The sequence below is a fragment of the Leguminivora glycinivorella genome, chromosome 11 (assembly GCF_023078275.1).
Source record: "Leguminivora glycinivorella isolate SPB_JAAS2020 chromosome 11, LegGlyc_1.1, whole genome shotgun sequence".
In the NCBI taxonomy this organism is placed as follows: Eukaryota; Metazoa; Arthropoda; class Insecta; order Lepidoptera; family Tortricidae; genus Leguminivora; species Leguminivora glycinivorella.
Window position 1 is genome coordinate 8,179,784 of NC_062981.1, and position 13,500 is coordinate 8,193,283.

Below are 13,500 nucleotides of genomic sequence, written 5' to 3' on the forward strand. Positions count from 1 at the left end.
TCTGTCACTCTTTACTGTGTGCGGGAAGTGCACATACCACGAGTTTGACTAACATGAGTGCTATCTCTGTCACTCTTTACTACCAGGAACTTAAATGATTATAGTGCTATCTCTGTCACTCTTTACTTCTAGGAACTTAAATATTTTTTCCCCTCACTAGCTCGGAAACACGTGTTTTGTCCTTTAATACCAGCGGGTAAAAACGCATTTTATCCACTAGTGGATAAAGTAATTTGACCTTGAATATAGCCAAATGTTCTGCTTTAAAATTGATAAAAGTGGATTAATCTAGTGATAAAGATGTTTTACCACCTGTGGAACTACTGGAAGCAGTGATAAACGCATTTTTTTGCGTTGTAGTTTCCTCGCTATAGTGAGGGGAAAAGTTTTGTGTTACACTCGGGTGCAAATGTATTTTACTTCTCGTGTGTTAAAAAACTCGCAAGTTCAGGATTCTATTCTCGAACCACTCGCTTCGCTCGTGGTTCAACTATAGAATCCTTTCGCTTGCTCGTTTTTCAATTCCACACTCGGCGTTAAAATACAGCTTTGCCCCCTTGTATAACAAATAACTATTTTCGGTTTCGGTTTTGGTCTTGGTTTCGGTGTCGGTTTTGGTGTAGGTTTCGGTGTCGGTTTCGGTTTCGATTTCGGTTTTCGTTTCCATTCCCGTTTCGGTTTCCGTTTTCGTTTTCAGTTTTGTTTTTGTTTAAACTAACAGAACTAAAACTAAAACCAAAACCAAACCAGAAACGGGAAACCGAACACGGGAAACCGGATATCGGATACCGTATATCGGATACTGGTTACCGGTTACTGTCTACCGTTTACCCGATACCGGTTACCGTCTACCGGTTACCAGTCACCGTTTACCGGATACCGGTTAACACTCATTGGTTACTGGTTACCGGTCACCGAATACCGGAGACATGTCTCCGGTTACCGGTTACCGGATACCGGTTACCGGTTATCGGATACCGGTTACCGGATACCGGATACAGGATACCGGATACCGGTTACCGGTTACCGGGTACCAGATACCAGAAACCAGGTTTTGATTTCTGGTTTCTCATGTTACAACGTGTATAGATTAGTCGATACCAAGTCGGACACTTCCGATTAGGCGATTTCGGCTCGCATTGTTACGCAGCATTCGAGTGTTGAGTTTCTCACACATGAGGCCCCCTAATAAAATTTGTACCACTCATATTATTGATTTGACTCTCGCAACACAAACACCTCATGCCCACACAAATACACACAAAATAAAATCATTCACAAACTTCAAATCATTCAAAAACTCAACAGTCACACGCGCTCCTCGCGGTCCTCTAAGAACTCCCTCGCGAGAGTCGACACTTCAAAATGAAGCGACATCGCATCGGCTCATCGTCCACAAATCCGAAAAGATCCACCGATAAATTTGTACCGGAAAGACCTCACCGCGACAATGTCACATTACCCAAATAACTTCAAAAATCCTCTGAAAGTGAAACAGTTCATTAGGTTTACCGTAAGAGTGAGTGAGACAGACACGCACTGTGCTTCAAATTTGCCTCGCCAAAATACGTTACACACGACTCGAAAGAATACAGTCTTAAGCGCCGCAAGCTTTCATACATATTACGTTGTTGTGATCCAAGTATCTCGTCAAGCTCGATAGGTACTATTATTGAGCTAACGACTTGACCAGTTTAACGTGACCTATCGGACTAATTGATTTGTATGACTTTTGTCACTTGTAATAAGGGAGCTCTCTTATACTGGACGGTGAAATATTTGTTATCGAAGCGTTTTGAAAACGCGGCGCCCTTGATATCGCCGAGCGAAACACGTGTTGACGACTCGCCGCCCGTTCCCGCTACTACTATACTAGCTATACCTACTCTGTGTACGACCTTATTCTGCAGGAAATAACGTTCATATTAAAGCGCAAGTAAGAAAAATATCAATTAAGTAATGAATCTTACATATTTGTTGTTTAATTGATTTCGTATAGTACTAAGAATATATTAACGGCAAAATTTACCATCTTTCAATTTAGTTAGGTATTTTTCCTTTCCTAAAATTATCAATATTTAAGATTTTGAACAAGCGCCAAAAGTATTGGTATAAGTTTTAATAATTTATCAACACACGTAATATTATATTCATAATAAATTGCAGGATTACGGTTAACAATATTTTCTAGTGAAATACGCCTGAAAATGTGTAACTTACTAAACCTTCTTTATAAATGATAGTTCTGTATGAATTATTTATAAAAATTAGATGTTTTTATATGAAATGCAGGTGTCACAACATAATACAAGCACTTTTTCCGGATTACATTTAATACTTTAGTTATAAAATCAAAAAAATATTCAAAGTTCGTTTTTATTTTTTTTTAAATTGAATCAGAACCCTAATTTGATTAATAATTTGTATTTTAACTATCACTAATGATACTTTACACGACAGAAAAAGAAAATTACGGTTATCGAATTATGTCCAGGTCAAGCTATTTTTCCTGGTCTAACACAGATATTTGTTCCTGAGCCATTGATGTTTTCTATGTATATAAGTAATATAAGTATTTGTATATTATATAATAGTTGTCCCAGGAGTTCCCACAATATAGCCTTCTTGAGCTTACTGTGGGACTTAGTCAATTTGTGTAAGGTCCTATAACATTTATTTATTTGAGACTATATAGCCATCAACAATATCAAGCTGAATTAATCCTTATACGTTATCCTTTGCTGGTTTATTGTTTATATTTTAAGAAAAATAAAACGAAATATTGCCAATACTCTCAACCACAAATATCTATACTTGGTTTTACTACACCTAGTTTAGCAGCCTGAATTTTACGAGACGAACGTGATAGGTTTATCGATAAAGCTTTTAGGTGTTCCTACTTAGATTACTGATGGTATTATAGGTATATACTAGTAGGTACATGGTTAGAGACTTTATTCGAAAACTGAACCACTATACAGTAGGTATACAACCTAGGGAACAAATCAAATTATTTTATTGAATATTTTTGATTTGTTATTTTTTCAAGTAGTCACACTACTATATATATAAATTATAAATTGAAATAGATATCATACACGAAAGAAAAAACGGCAAGGCCCACTGGTGGCCGAGCCGGGAATCGAACCCGGGTCTTCAGCTTACGCGGCTAACGTCTTTACCACTAGACCACACGCCCTCCACGCCGTTTTTTCTTTCATGTATGATATCTATTTCAATTTATAATACACTATACAGTATGTTTCAGTTATCCGTTACATGATATTTATGTGGTATAATTGTCGCAGGCAGATTGTTTAATCCGCCGTATTACATTACGAAAATTGGTCTTAAATTCTGAGTTAGAAGAATGTCCCACTTTGTCGATTGCTATACTCGACCCGCTTTTTTAGTTTATTAAATATATTATAAATATTATAGGACATTCTTACACAGATTGACTGAGTCCCACGGTAAGCTCAAGAAGGCTTGTGTTATGGGTACTCAAACAACGATATATATATAATATACAAATACTTATATACCTACATAGAAAACATCCATGACTCAGGAACAAATATCTGTGCTCATCACACAAATAAATGCCCTTACTGGGATTCGAACCCGGGACCGCGGCGTAGCAGGCAGGGTCACTACCGACTAGGCCAAACCGGTTGATAAAAATACAAGTAAATCTCGACTGTATGGCAAGCGACAAAGTGGGACGTTTTACTAAAGACTGGCACAATTTACTGTTCACAGACATGTTTAGCAAGTTTAACCACTATTTTTTTCTGTTTCAGGTAATACAATGTACAAACTACAAACCAGCTCGTTTCTCCTTTTTTCGTGCAAACGGTAATGGCATTTTAATTCAATTACGTACAAAGTATTAACTACGTGGATGTCGTATTTTAGAATATAATATTTTAACCTTTCAATCGTGCTTTGAAATGCGTGGGTGAATAATAATAATTAATAAAAGGATACGTAATGTAAATCCATTAGAAGGTAAGTTAAATATTGCTAACGAGGGTACAGTTAAATCGCTAGACGGAAGACGGTATTCTTACGCTTCGAACTGAACACTCAACACAATGTTTTTTGTCAGAATTGCAAAACAAATACACACACACACGCTGAGCAAGTGTGGTGAAAGAAATCGCGCGTCGATAAATAGATAATCCTTATAGATAGATATATAGATAATATATAATACTCTTTATTGGCACACCTCAGCAAATGATACAGAAAAAAATACAGTGGAGACAAAACAAATGATTATACGAGTAAATAGAGGCAGACAACAGTCAGGCAGGTCTAATTGCTAAAGAGCGATCTCTACCAGACAATAGGCGATATGAGTGTCGAATAATAGAAATATGTTAAAATTAGAAGATGGAATTGGGGAAAAAGTAAAAAAAGATCATAGTGAGGGTTTTCTGCCTTTTATATTCATTTCACTGAATGTTGCGGTATTTCAGTTTCGAATATTGCTCATCATATCCCAAGGGATATGCACCGAGGCGTTAGGTGGCGATATATAGAGGTAGATAGGTAGATGGTATTCTGTCCAGCTATTTTAGTTTAAATTGGCAAATACCTATACAGTCTATACTTCGTTTCTTTTAAGATTAGAATTATCTGTCAAACGGGTAAACAAAGAAGCAATGGTCGTAGACCTTCCTTCTTCGATTTCGGCCGATACCACTGATTTCTTGGAACTTATGTACATAGTATTATAAGTTATAAGTTCCAAGAAATCAGTGGTATCGGCCGAAATCGAAGAAGGAAGGTCTACGACCACTGCTTCTTTGTTTACCCGTTTGACAGATAATTCTAATCTTAAAAGAAACGAAGTATAGTAACTATACTTCGTTTCTTTTAAGATTAGAATTATCTGTCAAAGATAAGACAACAATCAAAGATAACTCTCAGAGTAAGTAGTACATGTTTTTCTCAGACATTTATAGATGTCATGAAAAAACTACAACTGTTGTAGTTTTATTATTAAATTAAAACGGGACTTAATCGCGTAAAACTTACGTTTTATATTTAACCCGACGTTGTCGGGTTGTCGTTGTTGGTTTTGTTGTTCGGATGTCGTGAGTGTTGTATGTAGGCAGAGTGGCAACCCTAGCGTAAAAGTGACTGATGACAATCAAGTGCGGGTAGTTCGAAAAACTCGTACAGCTAGAAGATGTTGATACAACTCCCAGCCAGTCTACCCGTGACCACGGACGTAATGTCATGTCCGAAACGTCGGGTTAAATATAAAACGTAAGTTTTACGCGATTAAGTCCCGTTTTAATTTAATAATATGAGTGAAGATCGTGTTAGTTTAAATCAATATGTTGTAGTTTTTTCATGACATCTATAAATGTCTGAGAAAAACATGTACTACTTACTCTGAGAGTTATCTTTGATTGTTGTTCCTGAAAACCCCCACATGTTGAATTTCTTCGAAGTCGTAATCGTTACAGCTATTTTCGATATTCTCTTTTAGAGATTGATAGCCCCAAATATCGACAGCTCCATTATCGCCCAATCTTTGTCAAACCTTGTTTATGAAAATACAACCTACTTACCTGACCCAGGCGAAGTATAGTCACACAAGCCATCAATATTGTGAACAGAAAGCAGACAGTCAGATGTCCAACCAAGGGTTATAAGTAGTTGCCACCTTGCGTCTCCGGTAAGGACCACAACTTCGTTATACAAAATACATCGAAACAGGCTGTGCCGTAATAGGGTATCCATCTAAATCTAAAACGTAAGGGGATGATAGATTTAGTATGCCTTTTTTTATAAACTGGACAGTGATTGACCTAAGACGCACCTGATGGAAAGTGACGACAACGCCGAAGTTGTAGCTCACTGGTTCAGTAATAGCCTATTCACTCTTGACGAATACACCCAGATTGTATTCTTGAATAAAGTTCCTTCTGGACTCCGAATAAAATAAGGTCTATAAGCTTAGGTTTTCCCATTTTTTTATCAAATCGAAAGCCATTTATATAATTTGACAACTATATTTTCCCGAACAACTGGGGTAGTTTTTTACTTGCTATTACAAGAAAGATTCGAGTCGAAAAATCTATCTCATAAAATACACTAGGTAACGTAATTAGACGGAAACTGAGTTTATTAGACTACAAAATGCACATAACATGGTACCTTTGTAGGACTAGCCATATAATATTCGGCAAAATATGTGTCTCATTCAAGCAAAGGGTCGCCTTAATTTCGCCTTCCCGCACGTTATGAATTTACATAGAATATGCTTTCAGGAGATTGTTAATCCTTAGCCTCTACCATGACTGTTAAACTTTGTAGAATTCTTTACTCGATTAATTTTTAACATGTAGAAATGTCTCCAATCGAAATCGAAAAGAGGAAAATTACTGCATTTTTGAGACTTGAGATAACGACCAGTGGGTCGATAGCGATACTGCAGCGCTCTGCCACCTGAGCCACCAATACCTCATCCATGGTCAGCATGTCAATTTGACCTGTAGCAACATCTACCGTAATTGTTACACTTCTTAAACTCCCCGGGTAAAATGTATGTAATTTTTGGTTCTAGTATGTAACCTTTAGGAGACCAAAACTAGCCCTTCAGGAGACCAAAAGAGGACCAGGGCGCCGGCCTGCCACCTGGTGGTCCACCGTGTCAAAATTATAGTATTTTATGCAACTGGCGTTTAAGTGAGGGCAAAAAAGACGAGTCGAGTGAGTAACAATTTGGGGCGAAGCCGAAAATTGTTAATAAAGACGCCACGAGTATTTTTTGACTCAGTTAAACACCGTTGCATACAATACTTTTTCTACTACACATGCACTTACTTTTTAATAGTTTTCTAGAATAACTTTCGTGAAATTCGCACTATTTCCTGTATTTTGACGCGTCTGCCTCCCCTCTGTTCCTGCACTCACCATGTCGCTCGCACTCCCTCGCGCCGCCGCCAGCCCCTGGCGCCCGGCGCACCCACGCTATATCCCTTAAAGGCTTCTTAACAATGCTTTAAGAGCTATATCGTGTACGTGGGTGCGCGGGGCGCCGGGCGGGGGCGGGCATCTTTTATGTAGGATTTTAACGATCTATGCACGACACTGTAAATGACGAATAACAACACGGGAGTAGAAAAAATATATAAATATATATTTAAATAAATAAAAACGAAGAGAGCTGACCTCAAATGATGGGATGAAGGCAAAGGAAAAGAAGTAGGTAACCGTTTGAGGGCCCATTTCACATTCTCCATCCTCTCAGGGCCAGTTGCATCAACCACATTTGACAGACACATCATCGTCACGCAGCAGATGTCTATGGAACTTGCCATATACAATACAATTTAACGAACGCTTTAACGGTGACAGACGCTTTGATGCAACCGGCCCTTAATATCATTTTCCGTGACGATTACACTATCGAGTAACTTAATTCTAAATCGTTTATAACCAGAGGTCGGCGAGGGTGAGCTATTTTCATACTAATATGATGTCAGACATGTCAAATTAGTAGGAAAACCGGCCAAGAGCGTGTCGGGCCACGCTCAGTGTAGGGTTCCGTAGTTTTTCGTATTTTTCTCAAAAACTACTAAACCCATCAAGTTCAAAACAATTTTCCTAGAAAGTCTTTATAAAGTTCTACTTTTGTGATTTTTTTCATATTTTTTAAACATATGGTTCAAAAGTTAGAGGGGGGGGGACGCACTTTTTTTTCCTTTAAGAGCGATTATTTCCGAAAATATTAATATCATCAAAAAACGATCTTAGTAAACCCTTATTCATTTTTAAATACCTATCCAACAATATATCACACGTTGGGGTTGGAATTTAAAAAAATATCAGCCCCCACTTTACATGTAGGGGGGTGTTGCGGACTCCTTTCTACGAGTGTAACCTGCGTCACTTACCTTTTTATAGACATATATGTTCTGTTATGAATTTATTTTTTTTTGACTTTGACATGTGTCGTATGAAAAAACTGATACGGAAAATAAACACGCAATATGTATGAAGTCGTTTATTTCGATCTTAATAGTTACGTAACGTAAATATTATCGTGTTGCCGCGAGTCGGCAACATAGTGGTCCTTCGAACCGGATGATCCAGCGCCGCGCCGCCGTTTGACTCCCCCTGCAAACTGAACCGAACTGAACTATGTCGGGGCCAGTCACGAGGAGCCGCGCCAAGAACATGCAAGAGCCAGAACCGGAACCGGGTACGTCCGCTGAAAATAAAGAACCGACCACGTCTACCCCTGTCAAAGATAATTCTTTAAGAGTAAGATCGAAGACAAGCACTGTCAGCCACAATATATCTGAACGAGAACAAACCATTCGATCTAACGTTAGTAGCGTAGTCGTTAGAAAGAAGGAGGCTGAACTAGCAGCCGCGAAACGACTAGCTAAACTAAACTTAGAACAAACCCTCATACAGAAAGAACTTGAAGTAACATTGGCACGTCTAGACGCCGAGGAAGCCGTCGCTCGCAATCAAGCCGCACTAGTCGTAGCCGCGTTCAAAAATGGTTGACAACGGAGCTACACGCCCACGAACAAGACGAACCAGCCCGTCGCTATGAACCAGCAAACCACGTGGAACGTCAACAATATGTCGAACGAGTTCAGACACGTAAACCGCCAAATGAGGAATTTATCCATGCCCGTCCCGACCCTACGGTTTCGGATATACAACTACTAGCTCGAGAGATAGCTAATCTTCGCCGTCCAAGCGAAGTAAAAGACTTGCCTTACTATAATGGAAACGTGAACGAATGGCTTTCGTTTAAAGCAGCCGTTGCAGACACCAGAGCCTCGTCGACCGAAAACGAAGTCATCTCCAAACTCCGCCGTTGTTTAAAAGGAGAAGCTCGCGTCACTGTCGCCGCGCTTTTAGATACTCATGTTTCTGTCGCCGAGATCATGGAAGCCCTCGAACTACGGTTTGGCTTACCGGAACTGATACTCCAAGAGGAAATACAGGCACTCAAAGACTTACCTAAGCTTGTTGACAACACAGACCAGCTCAGTAAATTTGCCTGCAAGGTTCGAAATTGCGTCTCAACTATCAAAGCCCTTAAAAAGCCTGAACACCTACACAACATGGAGCTTTTACGAACCCTGAAACAGAAGATACCCCACCTCAAGACTCGCTGGCTTAGTTACGCCCTAGAACATGAACACCAGACAGAACCTGAACTTGTCAAGCTGTCAGAGTTCTTAAAGAAGGAAGCCCAAACTACCTCAAAGTACTGGATGCACGAGACTACCCGCACTGCAATAAAACCGATGCAACAGCACAAGACTCATTATGCGATATCTGAAGATAGTGATTCTGATCCTGAACCTGAACTTTGTTATGCTTCAAGTCAGCCCAAAGCTCCCCTAGAAATGTTATGCCTATACTGCAACTCCAAGACTCACCTTCTCAAGAACTGCGAACAGTTTCTCCGCCTGTCGATTGATGAACGCTGGGAATGGGCGAAAGAGGCTAAGGTGTGCTTTAAGTGTTTGAAGTCTAGGCACCATAGAGAGAGCTGCCGAGCCCGCCCATGTGGCACAGAGGGATGCCGGATGTCTCACAATAGACTACTTCACTCTCCGACACCTCGTCAACCCGATTTATCAGCCTTCGTACACCCATCAACATCGAGCCCTCAATCAAACCCGGAGGTAGAAACTGAGAAACCACCACAAGAGACAACGGCTTGTGGCAGAGCTAACAAATCTCGGGTTCTATTAAAATTTATTCCTGTCCGAATCCAAGGACCAATAAAGTCCAAATTAACTTACGCCTTTTTGGACGGAGGAAGTACACTAACTCTTCTAAAGCAAGATCTCGCAAATGAAATTGGCCTGAAAGGGATCGCCGAACCAATGAGCCTGACTGGTATGAACGCGACCGCCGATCATCACGGATCTCAACGTCTTGACGTAGAAGTTACTGGACCCTCAAATGTGCCACTAAAATTATACGACGTCAGAACAGTTGAAAAATTACCGATTTCACCACAAACTGTTGCCAACATCGACGAATACGAACATCTAAAGGACCTACCCAAGACTGGGCTATGCTATGAGTATGGAGTCCCAGAGCTCTTGATCGGCCTGGACAACTGGCAGGCGACCATTACGAAAGAGGTTCGTAAAGGAAAAAGAACCGAACCATTAGCCACTCTGACTCCACTTGGGTGGGTTGTGCATGGATTTTCCCATTCACACACCAACACTGTACATTTCGTAGGCCACACTGACGAGGATTTACATCGATTGATTGAAGACTATTTCACAATTGACGCTCTAGGGGTCACGAATAAGATGAAGTTGAATGAAGATGATGAACGAGCCATTGCGATTCTAAAAAAGACAGCGAGAAGGGTAGAAGATGGCAAAAGATGGGAAGTAGGACTTTTATGGAAAGAGGATAACCCTGTAATGCCCAAGAGCTTTTCCCACGCCTCAAAGAGATTATTATCTGTAGAAAAGAAAATGGATAAAGACTTGGTGTATGGCCAAAAATACAAAGACAACATGGACAATTTTTTGAACAGTGGGTATGCTGGTCCCTGTGAGCCAGTTCAATCGCCAAAGAAGTGGTATCTCCCTCATTTTGGAGTTACTAACATTAACAAACCAGGAAAGCTCAGAATCGTGCACGACGCTGCCAGTAAAGTGCAAGGTATATCACTGAATGACAAACTGCTCACCGGACCCGACTTATTACTCTCACTGTTAGCAGTCATTTTTAAATTCAGAGAAGGCGAAGTAGCCGTATCTGCGGATATAAAAGAAATGTTTCTTCAGATCCGTATAAGACCAGAGGACCGTCCCGCTCAACGCTTTCTTTGGAGAGAATTTGACAGAAAAGGGCCTATGAAGGAATTCGAAATGAAATCAGTAATTTTTGGAGCCACTTCTTCGCCAGCAACTGCAATATATATAAAAAATAGAAACGCAGAAGATTTCACTGAGGATTATCCGGAGGCTGTGGAAGCAATAAAGACCCGATTCTACATGGATGACTATTTACACAGCTTCCATTCCGTAGAAATAGCTCGTAAAATCACTAAAGAAGTTGCGCATATAAACAAGGAAGGGGGGTTCACTTTAACACAATGGGTATCGAACAACGAAAGCGTTATGCAAGAAATTGAAGAAAGCAAAAGAGGCTCAGGAGGCGTTAACCTCGATTTCAATGTAAATGTCAAAATTCTGGGACTAAGATGGAATCCGTGTGAAGATACTTTTGGGTTTAATTTAAACCTGACAAAATTGCCCACCGAAATTATTGACCACACGCGAAAACCCACAAAGCGAGAAGCGCTAAAAGTTGTGATGAGTGTGTTCGACCCACTTGGTCTTTTGACGCCTATTGTCATTCAAGGAAAGATCCTTCTTCAACAAATATGGCGATCTGGAATAGGTTGGGATCAAGATGTGCAAGATGACGATCATCTTATATGGAAGCGTTGGATTGGTCGTCTTATTAATGTTTGCACATGTAAAGTTCCACGGCACTACGTACCAGAGCCTACTAGTTGCGCTATTGAACTGCATATTTTCTGCGACGCCAGCGAGAAAGCATACGCATCAGTGGCGTACTGGCGTTTTGTACGAGAAGATGGAAAGATATGGGTTGCGCTTGTCACAAGTAAATCCCGCGTGACCCCACTAAAACCAGTCTCTATTCCCAGGCTTGAACTTCAAGCTGCTGTTCTTGCGACACGACTTGCTTGTGCAATAGAGAAAGATCATGACACCATTAAACCCGCTAAAAGGTATTTTTGGACTGATTCCTCAGCCGTAATCTCATGGATTAAGGGAGACCCGAGAAACTACAAAACCTTCGTTTCTAATCGGTTGGGTGAAATCGCAGAAAATACGAATAACAGAGAGTGGAGATGGCTTTCGACGTCACATAACGTAGCAGACGACGCTACCAGAGAAATTGAAAATTTAGATCCCGAACACCGATGGTTCAAAGGCCCGTCATTCCTATACCAACAGCCTGAAAGGTGGCCCTCTTACAGTGAAGTTGCTGCACCAACGAGCCTATTGGAAATTAAGAAACCTACCTACGATGTCCTCCCAGTGAGTGCATATACTACTACATGTTTGCCTGACATCACCAGATTACCTAAATGGCTCAGACTCATCAGAGCCACAGCACATGTTTTTACATTCCTGGAGAGTATTCGAACGAAGGAACGTACTGGTCTTAAATTGGAACATATCAAAAGAGCTGAAGAGGCATGGGCAAAGCAATCTCAAAGTCAAAGCTTCCCGATTGAATTGGAAGATTTCAGAAATAATAGGCCTTGTGATAAGAACAGTCGACTACATGACTTGTGTTCATTCATTGACAATCATGGATTATTGAGATTGCGGGGAGAGCCGGCGCTGTTAACGAAGTAGATCAGAATCTCACTCAGCCCATTATATTGGACGGCAAACATCCATATGTTAAATTACTTATTATGTATCACCACGAGCGAGCTAACCACGGAAATAATGAGACTGTTGTGAATTCCTTACGCCAGAAGTATTGGATTCTCAACTTGCGCCCCAGCGTGAGGAAGGCTGCCAAATCTTGTCAGTTGTGCCGAATTCGCAAAGCCCAACCGACGCGACTTCCGCTTGGAGATTTACCTCCAGCTAGACTTGCACATCATCACTCACCATTCAGTCATTGTGGCTTAGATTATTTCGGACCCATGATGGTGACTATTGGACGAAGACACGAGAAGCGATACGGTGCTCTGTTCACATGCATGACGAGTAGAGCTGTGCACATCGAGTTGGCCGCATCATTATCTGCTGACTCCGTTATACTAGCTTTACGCAGGATGATAGCGCGCAGAGGATCGCCAATGGTTATTTATTCAGACAACGGTTCGAATTTCCACGGAGCTGACACCGAAATCAAGAGGTCTATCAAGGCAATCGATCAAGGCTTGATTAAGGATTTTCTCCTCAATAAAGGGATCGACTGGAGCTTTATACCACCTGCATCAGCCCATATGGGAGGGTGTTGGGAACGACTAATTCGCTCTATCAAGAGTGCGCTGAGCATAACCCTTAGAGAACAATTCCCAACAGAAGAAGTTTTGAGAACTGTGCTAACCGAAGCGGAATGGACAGTGAACACGCGCCCTCTGACACATGTTTCAGTGCATCCAGATGACCGTGAGGCTATAACCCCGAACCATCTACTCCTTGCGGGACGAAACAATATGCCACATTTTGGAACTTTCACTGACCAAGACCTAATTACACGAAAACAGTGGCGAAAGGCCCAAAGACTTAGTGATGTCTTCTGGAATCGTTGGGTCCACGAATATTTGCCAACGTTATTACCCAGATCACATGTTCGCGAACGACCGAACCTAAGAGAAGGCGATGTGGTTGTTATTGCCGATCCAGGATTACCACGCAACATCTGGCCAAAGGGCATAATAATTAAAGTGTTCACAGGAGCTGATGGACGTGTACG

The 13,500-nt window shown here is 40.9% G+C and overlaps 1 protein-coding gene across 1 annotated transcript; it reads left to right on the forward strand.

The window, feature by feature from the left end:
• The first annotated feature begins 8,166 nt into the window (after positions 1–8,166).
• On the forward strand, positions 8,167–12,422 carry LOC125231325. The gene is made up of 2 exons (XM_048136766.1): positions 8,167–8,536; positions 8,803–12,422. Exons 1-2 carry the CDS (start codon positions 8,167–8,169, stop codon positions 12,420–12,422), a joined length of 3,990 nt encoding a protein of 1,329 aa, XP_047992723.1.
• Positions 12,423–13,500: the final 1,078 nt, after the last annotated feature.

Coding starts and splice junctions, on each gene's coding strand:
- LOC125231325 (XM_048136766.1), top strand. CDS start 8,167: ATGTCGGGGCCAGTCACGAGGAGCCGCGCCAAGAACATGCAAGAGCCA. Junction 8,537..8,802: donor CGTAGCCGCGTTCAAAAATG/GTTGACAACGGA, acceptor CGTTTAAAGCAG/CCGTTGCAGACACCAGAGCC.